Genomic DNA, 17,873 nt, shown 5'->3' with positions numbered 1-17,873 from the left:
ATATGTTCTGTTATGGCATAGTATTTTAACATTGTTACCCATATTTCTTTGTGTCCTGATGCAAAAATTAGACTTGATTACACAAAATTTTAAATTTTACCTACGTTTGAGAAGACTACAAATAAAAGACAACTGAAAGGAAATTATTTTAAAAATATAATACCATTTACAAAGTGAGCTTTCAAAACAGAAAATCTTAATGTTAAAGGCCTTGCGGGTGTTGACTGCAACCAAAAAGGCTTCACTTTTGAGCTTACCACAATCAAAGCCAAGCAGCTGCCCAGCTGTAGTTAGAATTTTCCTGCCTGGCCCAGTCAGGACAAATCTCTGTCACCCGCCAGTCCCACAGTCTCTCAGAACCAACCAAGAAAGCACACAGAAACTTACATTGTTTAGAAACTGTATGGCTGTGGCAGGCTTCTTGTTATCTACTTCTTCTATCTTAAATTAACCCATTTCTGTTAGTCTATACTTTGCCACATGGCTTGTGGCTTCCCAGTGTCTTTACATGTTACTTCTCATGGCGGCGGCTGGCGGTGTCTCTCCCCAGCCTTCTACTTCCCAGAATTCTCTTCTCTCTTGTCCTGCCTATACTTCCTGCCTGGCCACTGGCCAATCAGAACTTTATTTACACAGAGCAATATCCACAGCACTTCCCCTTTCCTTTTTTTTTTTAAGGAAGGTTTTAACTTTTACATAGTACAATTACATATAACAAAACAATTATCAAGGAAGAATTACAGTTACAATATTAAAGAAGATATCCTATCTATCTTATATTTATGAGTCTAAGGTTTTATATCTAACTTATCTTTTATCATAACTGAGGAAATTATAACTCTCTAGTCTTCAACCACATCAAAGACCTCAGAAGGATATAATACTACCTGAGAACCAGGAGAAGGATGTAAGCATTTTTCAGGAGTCTTGCAAAAGTAGACAGAGACAGCTGGCAGCCTGGACAGTCACCTAATGTTCCTTTGTAAAGTTGGGGCATTTGTCTTCAGCCCACAGGGCTAGAGTCTCTCGCTCACTTCTCTCAGTGTCCTGTAGAATGTCTGGCAGTTTCCTCTGTGAAGCAGGAACCTGAAGGACCATTTTGTCAAGCAAAGTTCAGTGGTCACCTTCCTATGGGTCCTGCATGTCCAGTTGATCGAGCAGTCCAGGCAAGAACAGTTTCTTGCCCAAATGGCTATTTTTGCCAAGGTGAAGATAAACTCCATATGGAGTGTCTTCAATGCCCATTCTCCTCTCTGAAGTAAATTGGTGCTGCCAGGAGCAGACATGTCTCACTGTCCAGAAAGTCTAAATTTTAAAAATATTTTAAATGCCATATTCTGTAGACCTTTGAAGTGTTTGAGGATTACCTGTCTATCTGAAATATCTCTCTGAATATCTAGAAGACTTAACTAACATGGCTACGAGTATGATTATCAAGATGACTAATTATTAATCTATTTTTAATTATCTGTTCCAATTTAAAATGAGCTGTACAAACATAATAAGGAGAACACCGCCGGACTGAGCTATACCTTTGCCAGACCCTTCAACCTACCCCTTCATTTGTAAGTTACCCCACAAAATAAACCTTCCTTTAACTATGTGGAGTGGCCTTAATAATTTCACCAATACCCAGCTGATACCTAACAGCTCATCTAAAAGAGAAAGTAGATATTCTCCATCCAAAGGTACTTCATAAAATAGGATGAATCACCCACTAATATAAGCTATGCAAATGTCTGCAAAGTGGCATAAGAAACATGAAAGGGAAGGATGATACCGACTTCCACGGGAAAGAAAACAGAGCGTCACAAATCTTAAGGGAATAAATGACTGAAAAGATTTCAAAGAATGGTTGTTAGGTACCTTTAGGATGCAAGACAAAGTGCATGACCATACAAAAAAGTGAGAAAAAAGCAATCCATGACATGAAGAAAATTCAAGAAAGAAATCATCTAAAAAAAAATCCAATAAGACATCTTGAAGCTCAAAGGTTCTAACAGTGAAATACAGGATACAACTTTGTCAACTTTGATGTAAGGGTAGACAAGAAAGAAAGCATCATTCCTCTTTCTTGTCTTTCTCTTTCTTTTGAGGTGAATGGATTTTGCTACAAACATATGGCTATTTAAATCCATATAAATTGCTAAAGGTAGCTGCTATAACAGATTGAATTTTGTTTTCCTTGTTGTAAAAAGTTGAGCTTTTTTAGCTTGCTTGTATGTTCTTTCAAGCACTTCAAGGCATCTTTTTAATGATATTGTTCCATTTATTTATTTTTATGAAAGAACTGCAGTTTATAAGACTGTTTTTTTTTTTTACACGGCCCCTGTTTTTTCCATTCTTTATGTAACATTACTCATACCAATGGATTTCTCAAATTCAATATATCTCATTAATTCACCTAGGTAGGTCATTAAAGGACCATGTATTGTCTGGACTTTTATTCTTAGTTTAAAACACATATTACATGATTTTGCCCAGCATCAGGAGAGCCTGGACAACATTTAGTTCTGTGCATTAAAAGCAAAGGAAACATACCTTAGTGTGACCTTCTGGTTACCAATATACTTCTAATCTTCATTTCTTTACAAAAACTATCTGTTCACAGAGACCACCTATAATCCCATAAAGCCAGTATTATCAACTAAGACTCTAAGGTATTTAAGTATGCAGTTTTGCCATGCGACTACATTATCCCGAGGCCGGGCACATGAATAAGACAAGCTACACATGAATTCCCTTTCCACTCCTTGCCCAAGTGTGTTCAAATACACTTATGTTCTCCATGTACAGGTGTTGTATCTGCTCTTTAATTATCACTACTCACACTTGAAAATAAGAAGTAAATGGAAACTCCTTATGAAAGCATGCTAGTCCAGTGACTGATGGAGGCAGATTTAGAGATTCGTGGTCAGGCACCAGGCTGAGCTCTAGGAATCCAATCCATGAGAGAGAGGAGGGATTCTGCAGACGGGGATGTGGAGATCATGATAGGAAGACATGCAGAGATGAACAGCACACTAGTGGAGGCCCATGAACTGTGGACTGGTGGCTGTGGAACCCCCATGGGACTGGACTAGGCTCTCTGGGTACAGAAGATGGTTGTTTGGCATGAACCATTTGGGGGGCACCCAGGCAGGGGAATTCGGAACCATCCCTGGTTCCTGGGCAGGCTTTTGCGAATCTGGTGCCTATGGTGCAACACCTTGCACAGCCTTGGCGCAGTGGGAAGGAGCTTGGATCTGCCTAGGTTCAGTGTACTGAGATCTATTGACTCTCCATGGGAGACCTTGATTTGGGTGATGTGGGAATGTGGGGTGGCTTGAGAGGGAGGGCTGGTGGATGGGAGGAGAGAGGAGGTGGGACCTATGGGTGGTATGTAGAGTGAGTAGAAATTTTTTAATAAAGAAAAAAGAAAAAGAAAAAGGAAAAAATGAAAGCATGCTATACTAGTATCAGAACACCCTTTAGTGTTGGCAATGTTTCCTCTTTGCTTTCAACCTGTAAGGACCTATTCCATGATTACATTTGAAGTAGGTACTAGGAAATATGACCTCCATCAGGGTTACACAGCTTTTATATTCCATTTCGTCCTGTTGTAGAGTTTAGGGGTCTGTAGGTTGTTTGAAGTTTTAAACACAGGTTGTTGCTTTTGTCTGGATATGGTTCTTTGACAGGACACTGGTTCCGTTAAACATCACACTCCTAAATCTGTTTGTCAGATACACATTTCTTTTTGTTTGCTTGTTTGTTTGTTTTTTTCAAGACACGGTTTCTCTGTGTAGCTTTGTACCTTTCCTGGAACTCACTTGGTAGCCCAGGCTGGCCTCAAACTCACAAAGATCCCCCTGGCTCTGCCTCTAGAGTGCTGGGATTAAAGGCGTGTGCCACCACCGCCCAGCTACACATTTCTACAACCACTCTTAGAGGTTTTTTGTTTTTTTTTTTAATGCATTAGTACCAGCCATAACTTATTTGTTGCCTCTCTCTTTCCTCTGGATCCTGCCTCTAAAGTATAAGACACCACATGAGAGTCTTTGCAAAAAGACAGTTGGGAAAGAAGGATCTTATGTTTATTTGATCTTTGCCATAGAGCTGAGTCTTGATGCATTTTCTTTTCTTTTCTTTTTCTTTAAGATTTATTATGTATACAGTGTTCTGCCTGCAGGCCAGAAGAGGGCACCAAATCTCATTACAGATGGTTGGGAGCCACCATGTGGTTGCTGGGAATTAAACTCAGGACCTCTGGAAGAGCAGTCAGTGCTCTTAACGTCTGAGCCATCTCTCCAGCCCTGCCTTGATGCATTTTCTTACTGAAAGTTTTACTGAGTTTTGCTCCTCGTCACATGAATTTCAGAACTGGCAATTTTCAAACATTTGAGTGTCCAAACACCTAGAATGTTTTTGATCTTTTCATCTTTTATGGTTTATCTCTTCCCAATAAAACCTTATTAACAGCAGGATTGTAAATGGTTCTTGATAATTTTTTTCCAGTCACTTTGTCAGAAAGCACCAATCCAATGAACATGAAATTCTCACTAGTGTTTATCTATCTCTCACTTTCTGTGGTTGTTTCCCAGGAGTGTAACCCTGCCACCAAAGCTTATTACTCTCTTTCATCAAATGCACAGTGTCTTTCCCCAAATCTTCCTTTTCTCTCCTCCTCAGTTTCGTCTGATGAAATTATTTGTGATGACTGTCTGGATTTTTAAAGTTGAGTACCCCAAAGTATCATTGTTACATTTCTTTTAAGACTGCTTTAGAGCAGTTATCAAGTTCCAGAGCCTCAAATGTTACTTGTATAATGATAAATATAAAATTATTAAACCCCAGATTTTACATGGGCATAATTTTATTTTAAAATGGTACATTTGGATTTTTCACATCTATGTAGAGATTCACATATACATATATACTTTCAAATGTGAATACCAAGTAAAAATATGTAACTGCAAAAACTTGCCTATGTATATTTGATTCATGCTATCTTTTCCTTAAAATATAAGCTCAATGGTAAAAAATCCTAATTTGTCCAGTTTTATCTCCTCAGGTGTTTCATGTGCTGTAGCCACGCAGCCAGTATTGTTGACTGAATGACTGAAATAATATATGTTAATATAATTTCATTTTAATAGAAATATGCTACTTCAAAATGACTCATTCTAGTTACAGGTGTGTTCCGGAGAAAGGAACTAACTAACTAAAATGATTTTCCTTGCTCTCTTCCAGATCCCAATTCTCTGGCTGGCCAGAATGGCCCTGATCACGCTCTCATAGGAGGAATAGTGGCTGTAGTTGTGTTTGTTACACTGTGCTCCATCTTTCTGCTTGGCCGGTATCTGGCAAGACATAAAGGTGAGGAGTGGTTGAAGAAAGCTCTCTTAGTTTTGATAAGAGCCTTGCAAACACTAATTTCATTCTGAAATCTTATAGGCATATACGTGACTGGAAGCAGGGATATAGAAAGAAAGCGGGCCCTAAATCCTAAAGTGTTTCAGGGAAGCAATGATAATTGTATTTCAAATGGTTTAACATTAATTTTATTAGTAAATGTTGTGCCATCTTTAACAGTAGAAAACCAATTCGCATAGTCTATAAACAAAACCATGCACCATCAACGAAACATTTGTAGTCGGATTTTAGTGACAGAGAAAGGTATGTACATCACGGCCTTCCCCCTGAACCACTGGCTCACTCTGGGAACTCTGGTCATTGTCTAAATGTTTATTGTTTTACTACATCAATGTAATTCTGAGTTTAAAAAAACTAAATGAGAACAAAAGTAGAAGGAACGTAATATATTTGTAATGATAAAATTCAACTCAAGTTTCTGGTTAAAATTTTGGTTATGCATTTATGGGAATCCAAGTAGACTTGTTAGTCAGAAAATTGTTTTTAGTAAAAAATACTTTTAATTAAAATGTTATAAATTTTATTTTTATAATAGCCTATTCTAAAGATTATTGACATAGCTCAGTATGATTTTTCATGCCCAGGAGTATTTGGACAATGCAAAACAGACTCTGTTACTTTTCTGAGTTTTTTCAAATTTTTTTTTTTTTTGGTTTGGGTTTGTTTTTGTTTTTGTTTTTTTTTTTTTGGTCTTTTGGTTTTTTATGTTTATTTTTAGTTTGTTTCATTTGGTAGCTCAGTTTTGATTAAACAAAAAAAATGGTAAACGTTTAAGGTGGTCACTAACTGAATACATCTTACTAAGAGGCACTATCTTCTTAGCTGAACTTCCTTTATGGTCTCCTCAATCACTGAAGAAGTCAAAATTACATATTAATTATTTCAGCCTCACTCCTGTCTTTAAATGATTGCACCACAAATAGAATTTTAAAAGTGGGAATCATGGCTCTTTTTACTTATAAGCAAAGGTATCTTTGAAGCTGGTTATTTTATTAGTTCCCTGGAACTAACATCCCTTTATTCCATTTCCACAGGAACATATCTAACAAATGAAGCTAAAGGCGCAGAAGACGCACCGGATGCTGACACAGCCATTATCAATGCTGAAGGCAGCCAAGTCAACGCGGAAGAGAAGAAAGAGTATTTCATTTAAAATTCAGGCCCTGTGCTCTGAATTTTACCTACCAGGCTGACTGCTGGAGAAAACTGGCAATCATCATTCAGAAACCATTCCAACCATCCTCTACTACTTTTATTAACACCCATACTGTACTGCTCTCAGTAGCCAGTGTATACCAACAATCAGCAGTTGAAAACATCATCCTTTAATTACTGTACCATCCATAATGCAGGACATTTCTTATTGCCTAAATTTTACACCATTGCTCTTTTAACATACAGTGCTTGAATATACAGCCTTAACAATGTTAATCATCTCACTGGATCATGACACTGAGTTGTTTTTATACATTGAAGAGATGTATGCAGAGCTCCCATCCCTATATTTGTTTTCCTTTAAGTCATAGACATTATTGGTCTGCCATTGGACAGTTTTCACAAGTCACAGGATTAGGTGATGGCCTAATGTGCTTACATTTAATCAAAGATTAGAGGTTTACAAATTATGTTTTCTACCTGTCTATCTTCAAAGATAACATGTTGTGGAAACATATGCCCTAGAAAACACAAACTGAAAACACTGTAGTGTAGTTTGGGGAATGTTTGAGATCATACTGGTAAGACTGTATCAAGTTGCTATTTTAAAATTTAGTGTTTGATACAGGCACCATGTGTATGGATTATAATCATTACATGACACCTTATATTATTATATAGATCTTACCACTAGGTTATTGTAGCTTCATTTACCAATAAATTATTACAAACATTTAACTGCTTTGGGAATCATAAAGATTTCATTCATTTCTCTATTCGATTCTATAATTTATTTGTTCCATGAGGATTCACCTGCCTAAACAAAACTGAAGTAGGGCACAATTTTGAGACATTTTAGTATCTGTATATAGTGCATATAATAAATCCAATTAAACATTATTTGATACATATTTAACTTTTTTGGCTGTAGGTTATTCAGTCATAAGTACACATTTTCTAATGTCCATTATATCCCTTTAGATATTACTTAAACTGATATTATAAGTAGATAACATATTAGTATTTTTGTCTGTATGTCCTAGCACTGTCAACAACAAATTTTTCTAGTTCTTGTTAATTTTTATTTGTTATACAATGGAAGCACAATGTTACAAGGAAAGGTAATTTTAAGCTAACAACCAGTGCACAGCCTCAGGTTTTAAATCACAACCACAGTTGAATAATAACCTAAAAACAAACTCTTAGTTTGATTTAAAAAACAAAAACAAAACTTACATATTTTAATTTGGCAGTTTCAGGGCTGCTTAACTACTTTGATTTGCCAAAAAGGAAGTCTTTAGGATATGTTTTCTGTATAAATGAACTAATTCTTTATATTACATTCCTGTCTATGCATTCTGTGAGGTACAAACTTATGAAACAGTTGAGCGATAGAAAACCCCTGCCATGCTTTTAACTCCAAGGTGAAAGTCTCTTTCTCTGAATTATTTGGAAATTTTGGTGTATTGAAGTACTATGAAATTCTGTAATCTTAACTATGACACAGAGTCAATATAAAGTCTTATTTCTTTGGGTGAAATATAATATTTCTAGAATAGTTTTTATTAAATTTATTAACAGCTAAAGAATAAAATCCACTAGATTAAAACTTATTTTCCCATTTACAAGCATTGCACCTTTAAGAAGTAAACAAATATTACACTATGGTAGCTGTATTTGTGAAGTCTGACAGCATGATGGCCTAGAGTTTTAACAATACCTTGGAATTTATTGGGGGGGGGAACAAGAATGAATACAACATCCTGTATTAATATCAAATGGAAGACAAGGGTGCTGTATATTAGATTATTTATTCGAAAAGTATTGAACTTTTAAGGAAAATGTTAGAAATTTTAAGTTTTTTAAATTGTGTAGCATTTATCTTGTTGATTTCTTACAAAAGAAAAAGGACGATGTCAGTCAAGCAGCACTTTTTCAAAATATACAGAACATAAATAATATGATGTGGTTGAGTGTTAACATAATAAATCATATACAGTATGACATTTTAAGGAAATAAGTCTGCATTGATGTGATTGCATGCTTGTTTTTACAGTTCACTCCATACCATCTGTGGAAAAATGCAATAATATGTTAATATAGTATGGTAGTTTGAGAGAATCAGGTAGGTGCCTCTAGACACATTGAAACTAGAATAGGTCTATAAACTGCTCATATCTTTCAATGCATAATCTTTAGAAAGACTCCACACAGCAAAATTCATCCTGTTAGTACAAAATGGAAAGGTTCTTATTGCTAAGTATGTTGTATAACTGCATCATCAATTACTATTTAAAGCCTAATTTCAGGATACATTTGCAAAATTGCTACTCTTCATCGATGCTGTATTTACATCCTTCTTCATCTATATTCTACTTGGCTCCAACTGCTAAAATTGTTACCTAAATAACACAATCATTATTTATATCACTGTAAAATTAGAAATCCAAAATTGTTTGCCTTTCAAGACATTTGACTCTTTTAACCCTTCCAAGAAACAAATCCATTAGAACTTGTAAAAAGAAAACCACTGGCAGATAAAAATTTGTGGGCTCTAATCAAATGGTTTTCCACTAAACATAGCTAGGTTTGATTGAATATCATTTCCTATTAATGAAAAAAAGTGATGAAGTTACACTTTTCTGTATTGAAAGGTCATTTGATTTTTTCACTAAAGGAAATAAGTTACAAGAATTCTGGGCATTCCCCCATTCCAGCAAATAAAAAAAAAAGAGAGAGATAAGATTTCTAAATTGGACTCATGTCAACTGAGAAGTCTGAAATATGCACAGTTGTATGTACGCACATGGAGCCACTTTCTGTCTCTGCTAAGGGAGTTCAGTAGGAAGGGGACTCAGTGGAAGGAGTGTGTGCAAATACTCCTCAAGAACTATGAGCATCATTTGTTAAACAAGAAGTTCCTCTCTGCCAGAAATGTTTACAGTGTGCACTGATTGTTCTCCATCAGAAATATCTAACCAACATTCTTCTTGTCTTCTTTTCCTTCTTGAATGTCCATGCAAGAATGGTGACCAAAACTAGGTGGGGAAAGGAAATGTTTATGAGTGCAATAGTAAAGACAAAATACCCTATTGAAATATTGATGTGTATGTGTGTGTATGTGTTTGTGTGTGCATGCAGGTGTATGCATGTGTTTGTGTGTGGGGGGGGGTGAGTGTGTGTGTGTGTGTGTGTGTGTGTGTGTGTGTGTGTGTGCATTTAAAAAAAGAGAGATTAAAAGAACACAGAGAAAGAGATTCCAACTTCTTTTCTTTTACCAGAAATTACAAAAAGCAATTTAAGGAACCTGATATTGGGATTTAGTCTAGAAACTGGATGATTTCATTAAAGATGTTTAGTCTTTCATAAAAAATCTATAATTAAACTAACAAATAGAGAAGAAAAAAAAACAGCTTTCCTGATTATGGCAAAGAAGCTAACACCTCATTTATTTTGCTTGGTTTTTTGTTGCTGTTGTTTGTTTGTTTGTAAAAATATATATATAAATATTCAATTAAAAAGACAGGCTCACTTGTAATTATGTACTCATGACTGTAGCAGCATTGAGATTCCACATAGGCACATGTACAGCAGCTGTTCGGCAGAAATGGCTCTTCCATGTAACATAGCAGTTATTGTGTGATTTAGTGCCACTTATTGCAAAGTCTTACCATTGGGCACGTGGACAACGCTCTTCCTTCCCCACCATTTGGACATACGTGTAATTTAAAAGATGAAAATATAAAATTCCAGTTTTCCAATTGTGGACAAAAAAAAAAGAAAGAAAGAAAAAAGCAAGAATCTTCATGTTTTGTACTGCGACCTTCCCATGATATTTTAAACCCAGAAACCTTTTGCAAAATGCCCTTTTTTCCCCCTTTAGCAAATGGTAATCTGTGATGGATCCAGAAAAATGAAATGATTAGTCAGTGATCACAACTGGAATAAGTGAACACCCTAAAGAAAAATATTGATGAGTAATGCTTTTTGTTAAGTGGCACAAAGTACACACTAAAAACTATGCAAAAATATAGGTAACTACAGTGTATGTACATGTAAGTATCCTGTACTAGCTGTGTATGGATGTCAGAAACCCATGTAATTATAATATGCATTTTGAATTCTGGGAAAGAGGAAATCTTAGTGTAGATAATATAATTTGTTTTAAAATACACATTGGCAATATTGAAATATACTCAGTGCAATATCTGTAATTCTATTGCTGGTTACTTAATGCAAAGGGATTTAAAATACTCTTAACAAGATCCAAGAGTTTGTTAATTCACCTCTAAAGTATTAAAGCACTAGCAACAACAAGTTATATTTTTTCGTAATGATTGATATAACAAAGGAAATGTGTTTGGTTTAGTGTTTAACATTAATACAGAGAATGAAATAACATGGATTTTAATCTTTGATTCATTTCTAATCGAATTTGACATTCTTAAGCTTTCTTTGAAATGTGTGTGCTTTAATAGATTGAAGTACTTTGATTATGAGTACAAATTTAGTCAAAGAATATAGGGTATATTTAGAAGTTAAAGTCATATATTTTAATGGGGAAATTCTCTTTTCTTTATCTCCCTATTGCAACCCAAACATGCCCTTTGCACTTCTCTATACCCTTCCAAAGGCAGTGGATTGAAAGTAGCAAGATAATAAAGAGAGTTAAAATGGACAGCCTATATGAATGGGTTCTAAAATCATCAGCATTTTTATGTATTGAGATTAATATTGAATGCAATAGTTATTGGATATAGCTGGTAATTTCTCTGCCATGCATACTTACAATAATTCTTCTACCTCTCACTTTTAACATGGGCTATGATACTTCAGTATAAATAGAGGAAGTAAATATTTACAAGATATCCCAGGAAGCATCATTTTGGGACTTTCATATCAATGCACTCCCCACTCCCTGGGAAATCTCAAAAGCCAACTTCTTGTAGTGTATTCTATGGTGTATGAATATGCGTTTGTTTAGCTTCTCTATCATTAGCTTCGTATAGGTAAAATATGAACACTTGGTGAGGACAGTTCTTTCCATGCCTAGTTAATATTTTGCTGTTTTGTAATTGTAACTTTTTAAAAGTGATTTGATGGCAACATTTTGCAATCCAATCTAATATTTGATTTCATTTTTAAAGTGTAACATTTTCTTGAAATTCAGTGCTGTGTTTTAAGTACAAATCATGTATATGGTTTTAATTTTCAGAGAAGTGTTATCTATATAAACAAAATTTAAGTATTAAAAAACTGCCTCCTTATGAACAAATAACCCCAAATAATTAAAATATTGCCTCAAAAGCCCACTTTTTCTGCCTAGGCACAACATGGACTTTTCAATGATGTAATTTAAATATGTTAAAGTGAAAATGCCATTTTATGAGCGTATTTTTCTTCAGGAAAAACTAGATTGCATAAATTTATGAAATTATGGTGGTGAATCTATAAAATACGCTTAAAGTTAAAGTAAGATGTTTCTATGTTATGTGGTTATGTTATGAACAATGTCTGGTTTACTCTTCACCATCTTTTCCATATATATGTATATATACATATATATGTATATATATATGAAATGTGTGATTATTTTGGAGAAAATGGGCCCAAATGTGAAAAAGATGTAAAGAGAAACACTATACCCCTTGGAAATATGCTGTATATTTCAAAGATGTTAAAAGACAAATGACAATTGCAGGGGCACAAGAAAAATCTACCAGGGCTCAGCACTTAAGCACTTTTTCCACATCCAGGGTCAAAGCAGTAGCGATTCCTACATGGACTTTTAAGTGCAGCATGAAATGCAGCATTACACGAACACACAGTACTGTCAAACCTCAAATGCTTTCTTTCTTTAGATGCTTTCCCTTGTACATGATCCTAGTAGACATGTTTTTATATTTGCTGATAGTGAACGTCATGCGCAATAAAATATAACGGTTGAAAGCAGTAGTCACTAATCGGTTAATGACAAGTACAAAATGTAAACACTTGTTATATTTCTCCTCTTTGCTTTTCTCTGTGGTTCTGGTGTGTTGACTGAAATCTCATAAATAGAATGAAAAGCAATCTAGAAGCTTTCAAAGCTAGTAGTATTGCTCCTTATAAATATGTAACATTTTAATCTTTTTTACAAACTTATTTCTCTGTACTCATTGTACGTGTTGTAGATTCAATGATGCAATTGAGTAGTGACCCAAGGATTTCTGAGTTTGGAATGGCATCTCCTTTCATCATGTTTGGTTCTTATTAATATTTGTGAATTGGTTGTTCAGCTTTTTATTCAACCATAAAGATTCCTTAAAGAAAGCTCCATTCTTATTATAAATATTTCAGTGTCAACAAACTTGAAACAAGTTTGCCATATTAAAAAAAAATTTAAAGACTTATCTCTGAAAACAGTGTCCAGAATTGCAGGTGTTCCCAGTATTGTAGCTTCAAAAAAACAGTGTTCTATTTATATGACATGAAATCCATATCTTTTGGAAGGGTATACTTATGACAGCATTAAAATATATTCTGTGCTGTGAAGAAGATCCAACAAAATGAAACATATCTCACAGAAAACAAACACAATTATTGAATCTACTCTTATCATGAACATTTTCACAAAACAAAATGCATATTGTAATAAATAAGTAAATAAGTACATGACACTTGCATGTTGATAATGCCTATATACTTACCAAGTATTCAATGTGTACTGAGTGGCGCTTCAAATATGTCATGTACAACTCTTATAAACATGCCTACAGGGTTCCCATTTACACTCCATCCTTTCAGTAAAATCTCCTCAGAAAAAGTTGTCTGATAAATATGGAAAAAAATAAAATTTGAATTTTAGTTATCGGTTGGACATTACTGAACTGTTTCTTCATTTAGTGCATTTTAGACTTGAAAGCAAACACTGAAAAAATGAACTTTCTTTTCTCCAGTGAAAGGTTACAAAAGATGTTGTAAAACATACTCTGTTATGCCAAATACATGATTTTTAATATCTTTGCTCAATTGCATAACATATCCATCTATTTTAGGTTTCCTCAGTGACATACAACTTTCTTGTAATTTCTAAAGGGAACATTTTTAGAAAAAGTGATAGCTACTTAAAAATAACTATCTTGCTGATATAGCATTTAATCATTACTCCTTGAAATGTATGAACCTTGTAATATGATGGCTAAGGGTTAAAAAAAGTGTCGCTGACATAAAGAATTTTGCTTGAGATTGCCAACATTCAAAACTTTGTAAAAGTGATTTTACATCCACTTACTTGTGTTCACTAATGTTGACTAGGAACAGAAGCAAAAATATCTAAAACAGTTTATTTTTATTTTCACACTCTAACCAATATATTTCAGCTACCTAAGATAATGCAATTAACCTAATATACATCCTAAGCTTATAACAATAAGAATTTGAGATAAGCTTTTAAATTTATGGAAGATTTTCTTTGTGTCTTTGGAAGTTCACTTACCATGAGGTATTTTGTAGCCTACTTTAAATAACAGATTTTGTTATACAGGGTAAGCCAAAGGCTGTACAAGAATTAGTGCCATTGGGTCTGATATTTGTGTTGGACCATGAAATATTCCATTAAAATTTGTCTGTAAATACAAGGCAAGTTTTTGTATCTGGTTTGTTTTTATTAAATAACATGTCATATTATTTTCCATTTATATTTTTCCAGCAAAAGAAGGCATGCAGTATTTGGAAATTTGAAGCTTTCTTAAAGATCACATTCTATATATCTGAAAGGAAATAAGGGCACTTACAAGGAAATATTCAGAAAAGGATTTTTTTTAGTGATGCTTAGGATAACCAACCATATGAGCTCCAAACGAATAAGGCACATAATATCTATGCCTCCCAAATGGATAAACCTGTCATAATGGCAAATTTAATTCTGATAGTTTTGATGGCATTATTAATTCAAATTTTCAAACTAATAATTTATAATGTAATTCACAATAAATATTTGTTGATGCACATATCCTTAATTCCATAATAGTTTTGGTACAAGAGAGGGGCATTGCTATATATATATAAAAAAATCAAAGATAATGTTAAAATACTGAACAAGATGTACTTTGAAACCATAACTTTCTAGCAATGCTTTAAATTCTGAAAACTATTTCAACCATACTGCTTGGTGAATTTTAGATATTTACATATCTCTAGCTTTTTTTAAACTTAAAGAAGTTAAAGGGGAAATTCTACATTTGCATTTAAATACCATGTGGTGCCGCTTTAGGCTGCATATCATTTAACCAAAAGCTTACCTAAGAACATTTCCTCCAGGCCAAATTTGTCTGTCATGAACTACACATAAAAGCTGAAAACACTACTTTATGCTTTGACCTCCAAAACTCATGAACACAATAAGATTATCCTTCCTAACAATACTTATGTTCTGCAATTTTGACACTATTATGTTGGAGGTAAAAGTAGATAAATCTAGTATTTAAAAAAAAAGTGCATTTGAAATAATTTTCAAAAATTGAAGAAAACTAAAATTAACAACATAAATTTATCTTTCAACCACTGTGTACAATCCTAAACACACTTAGTATTTTTCCGGTTGTTTCTTAAGCTAACTTTTTAAATAGATCATAATTATAAAGGCTTTATTACAGTGACAACTGATGAAGTCTAAGGAGTGACCATTACAACATTCAGAGTCAAGGTATTATTATTGAAAGTCTGAAAATAAACATTCTGAACATAACTACCAGAATTTCAAATCATTTTATTTGTATTAATATTCATCTTTACACATGAGGTATATATAGATAGATAGATATAGATAGATAGATAGATATAGATAGATAGATAGATAGATAGAAAGATAGATAGATAGATAGATATAGATATAGATTCACATGCAGATGAAGGATTTCAGAAATACAGTGTGGAGTGGTGCACACCTACTTTAAAGACTGAGAATGAGGCATCTAGACTTAAAGCACAGCCCAGGCAACACACTGAACCCAGGTTCAAAGGAAGGAGAAGAAGAAAGATGGAAAGAGAGCAAAAGACAAGATGAGGCATTCATTGCCATGTAACTCATAAATGGTGCACAATATTAAATGCTCTGGGCTCTGTTAACTCCATGAAACATTGCTGATAGCATGATGTTGGAGTACAAGAATCATTCTAAGACCTATGAAACATGAATAATGAACTTGATAAGAAAAGAATATATGCCTTTTTAGCTACACATTAAGAGCATTAAGAGATGAATGTTGTTTAGTATATTGAGAGATAAAAAGATAATTAGAAAACATATAAAGCTAAGTTGTGCCTATTTGGTAATTTTGCCAGACAGTAGGAACACATTTCAACATATTCTTAACAAGGTCAGAGAACTTTGTGAAACTTGGCCTCACAATGTCAGAGATCCTACAGACCTGTATCCACAAGAGTAGGATGTTGTCATCTAAAGACTTCAACTTCTACTAAACATCCAAACAACTGAATGTTCATGTGTTTCCAAATGTATCCTTAGGTCTTAGATTTTTCCATTAAAACATAAAACTTTCAATTATGCAGCTTGTATTATGAAAAATCTCTAATCTCTTCTCTCAAGGTATGTCTTCCTCCTAATCACTAAATAACACAGAAATTTCCTCATGGACTATGGATTCCCTCTAGAATAAGAGAAAGCACCTGCTGTTTTAGATCCTATCCTGGTTGTAGCTTTGCCCGCTAAGCTGATGGAGTGAAAAGAAAGCAGACAATACTGTACATGAACCTGAGACAAACTCATAAGTCTCACCAGGAACTCCAGGCTGAGACTCCTCCTTAGCCTTGCACCAAACACCAAGTCCCCAGGTCTAGAAACCTGTTTTGTTCCCCCTGTACCTGGATGCCATCTTTATCAACTTACTGGATATTGATTTCAGACTCTCTCAAATATCTACTGCCTTCCCAGAGACAAATTAGAAATATAATTGTTTCCTTAGAAGATAATTTTGAAGATTCTTGAAGCTAATATTCCATCTTACCAAAGCGCAAACTTAAGTTAAATGTTGGATCAGGCCCTCTGGATAAATGAGACAATTGAATAGTTTGAACTGTTTGGGAGATATCCAGGCTGTGGGACCCAGACCTATCCTTAATGCATGAGCTGGCTGTTTGGAACCTTGGGCTTACACAGGGACACTTTGCTCAGCCTGGAAGGAGGGGACTTGACCTGCCTGGACTGAATCCACCAGGTTTAAATGAAATGTTAGAAGGCTCTTTAGTGGGAATAGGAGGGTAAGAAAATGAATCCACTTGCTCAAATGCATTGCTTGTACCACGGGATGCACAGGTTCTTTGTCTTCTTATAATATTCTTAGCAGCATCCATCTGGCATAGAATTAATCTGTATTCCTGGAATTTGAGAGTGACAAGTTTTGAAACTGTTATGATTCTGCACGAAACTGTCCTCACTAATGAATGATTAAAATGCAACCATGATACACTTTCAAAACGTCTGTGAAAGGGATAAAGGGGCATTTGGAGAGTAGGATGATAATCTAGGTGATTTAGTGAGTGATTGAGCTGAGGAAGCTTTAGATGATGTTAAGTTAAAGAAACCTCAGGATTACTTTGCATTTATGATCTTGAGACAGGGTATCACTAAGTTGCCCAGGACAGTCTTGAACTTGTTATCTAATGCTTCAGGTTCAAGTACCTATGACTATAAACTGGTTCTGGTAGGCCTCTGAAACATTAGTTTTAACTGCAGAAAGATTCATTGGTTGAGTCTATGATTCAATACTCACCATTTGAGTTTTTCTCATTGTCAATGATCAGGAATACACACAGGATCCCAGACTCTAAGTGACACTCATACATGGGTTTAATGCCTGTCAGTGGCCATCTTGAAGGACGTAACTTCAACTCTGACTTCATGTTTTGTAAGAGAAGTCTGATCATCCAATGATGCCTGTTCTGAGTTATTCCCCTTCGTGCGGAGGTTCTGCCTCTCACCACCTCTCACCACCGAGTACTCCACTCGTGCCTAGCAAACACACTCACTCAGGGAATTCTGCTTAAGTATGAGAGTTGTGTATCAATATCTGTTGTCCTCAGAAGTCCCAAACTATGGCTGGGATTTTGTGAAGATCTTTACTTACTCTGTAAATAACTTTATATCCACAATAATTCAATATTAACTAACCAGAACAAACAAACAAACAAAAAAACTCAGAGTAAACAAAACAGAAAAAGAGAACAGGTGAGAGAAAAATGAAAGAATTGCACCAGAAGAAAAGAAAGGTGTCTTTTTCTGATTTTTGAAGGAAGTATGTCAC

The 17,873-nt window shown here is 34.7% G+C and overlaps 1 protein-coding gene and 1 long non-coding RNA gene across 4 annotated transcripts in view; one reads left to right on the top strand and one right to left on the bottom strand.

The window, feature by feature from the left end:
• The window catches only part of Cadm2 (cell adhesion molecule 2), a 956,963-nt gene extending 948,381 nt beyond the window's left edge, over positions 1–8,582 (top strand). For all 3 annotated transcript variants that reach the window (XM_036203220.1, XM_036203221.1, XM_036203219.1), the window contains 2 exons: positions 5,233–5,358; positions 6,450–8,582. In XM_036203220.1, the coding sequence (XP_036059113.1) occupies positions 5,233–5,358; positions 6,450–6,568 (245 nt within the window). In that variant the 3' untranslated portion in view covers positions 6,569–8,582. The remainder of the gene's footprint in view (positions 1–5,232; positions 5,359–6,449) is intronic.
• Positions 5,118–12,493, bottom strand: LOC118593738. The gene is made up of 3 exons (XR_004946301.1): positions 12,410–12,493; positions 9,550–9,608; positions 5,118–5,342 (listed from the first exon to the last, which is right to left on the bottom strand). It is a non-coding gene; the product is annotated as an uncharacterized LOC118593738 (long non-coding RNA).
• Between the last annotated feature and the right edge of the window lie 5,380 nt (positions 12,494–17,873).

The sequence above is a fragment of the Onychomys torridus genome, chromosome 12, assembly GCF_903995425.1.
Source record: "Onychomys torridus chromosome 12, mOncTor1.1, whole genome shotgun sequence".
Lineage (NCBI taxonomy): Eukaryota > Metazoa > Chordata > Mammalia > Rodentia > Cricetidae > Onychomys > Onychomys torridus.
Note: the sequence above shows the minus strand (reverse complement) of the source record. Positions and strands in the feature narration are given on the sequence as shown.